This window comes from Nannochloropsis gaditana, assembly GCF_000240725.1.
Source record: "Nannochloropsis gaditana CCMP526 unplaced genomic scaffold scaffold602, whole genome shotgun sequence".
NCBI lineage: Eukaryota > Eustigmatophyceae > Eustigmatales > Monodopsidaceae > Microchloropsis > Microchloropsis gaditana.
This window is the reverse complement of record NW_005803351.1, coordinates 3,387-3,858: the sequence shown is the minus strand read 5'-3', so window position 1 is coordinate 3,858 and position 472 is coordinate 3,387. Positions and strand designations below refer to the sequence as shown.

The following is a 472-nucleotide window of genomic DNA, read 5'->3' as shown; positions in this document are numbered from 1 at the left end:
GGGGGGGGGCCCACATCTGTGGAGTTTGCGAGTGAGCTGTACGACTTTTTGAGGAAAGACGTGCACATCTTGTACCCAGACTTGGAGCACATGGTAAAGAAAGCGAGATGGATGGGGGGGAGGGTCAGAGAGGGAGAAAGAGAGGGAGGGGCATTCGTTTCTGCAGAGGCACACGATACCTTATCACCCTCCCGCTCGACCCCTACCTGTCTGCCCGATGACCTCGGCTCTGGCCTGCACCACAATCCTCGCTTCTTTGCTTTTTTCACAGGATTTTCTCCATCTGCGTCCTTGAACTGTCTCTGTTTCATTCTTTCCATTGGCGAACGCCCCCCTCCCTTCCCTTCTTCCCTCCCTCCTTCCTTCCTGTGGTCCTCTCCAGGTCTCTGTCACCCTGATCGAGGCCTCAGACCACATCCTGGGCTCCTTCGATCGGCGGCTCGTCGATTACGTCGGACGTGTCTTCCAGGAG

The 472-nt window shown here is 56.6% G+C and overlaps 1 protein-coding gene across 1 annotated transcript in view; it reads left to right on the top strand.

Annotated features, from left to right (window-relative positions):
• NDH (NADH dehydrogenase) overlaps nucleotides 1-472 on the top strand; it is a gene marked incomplete at both ends in the record, with an annotated part of 7,533 nt that overhangs the window by 6,253 nt on the left and 808 nt on the right. The window contains 2 exons of the mRNA XM_005854161.1: nucleotides 33-93; nucleotides 383-451. Coding sequence (XP_005854223.1) covers nucleotides 33-93; nucleotides 383-451 — 130 coding nt within the window. The remainder of the gene's footprint in view (nucleotides 1-32; nucleotides 94-382; nucleotides 452-472) is intronic.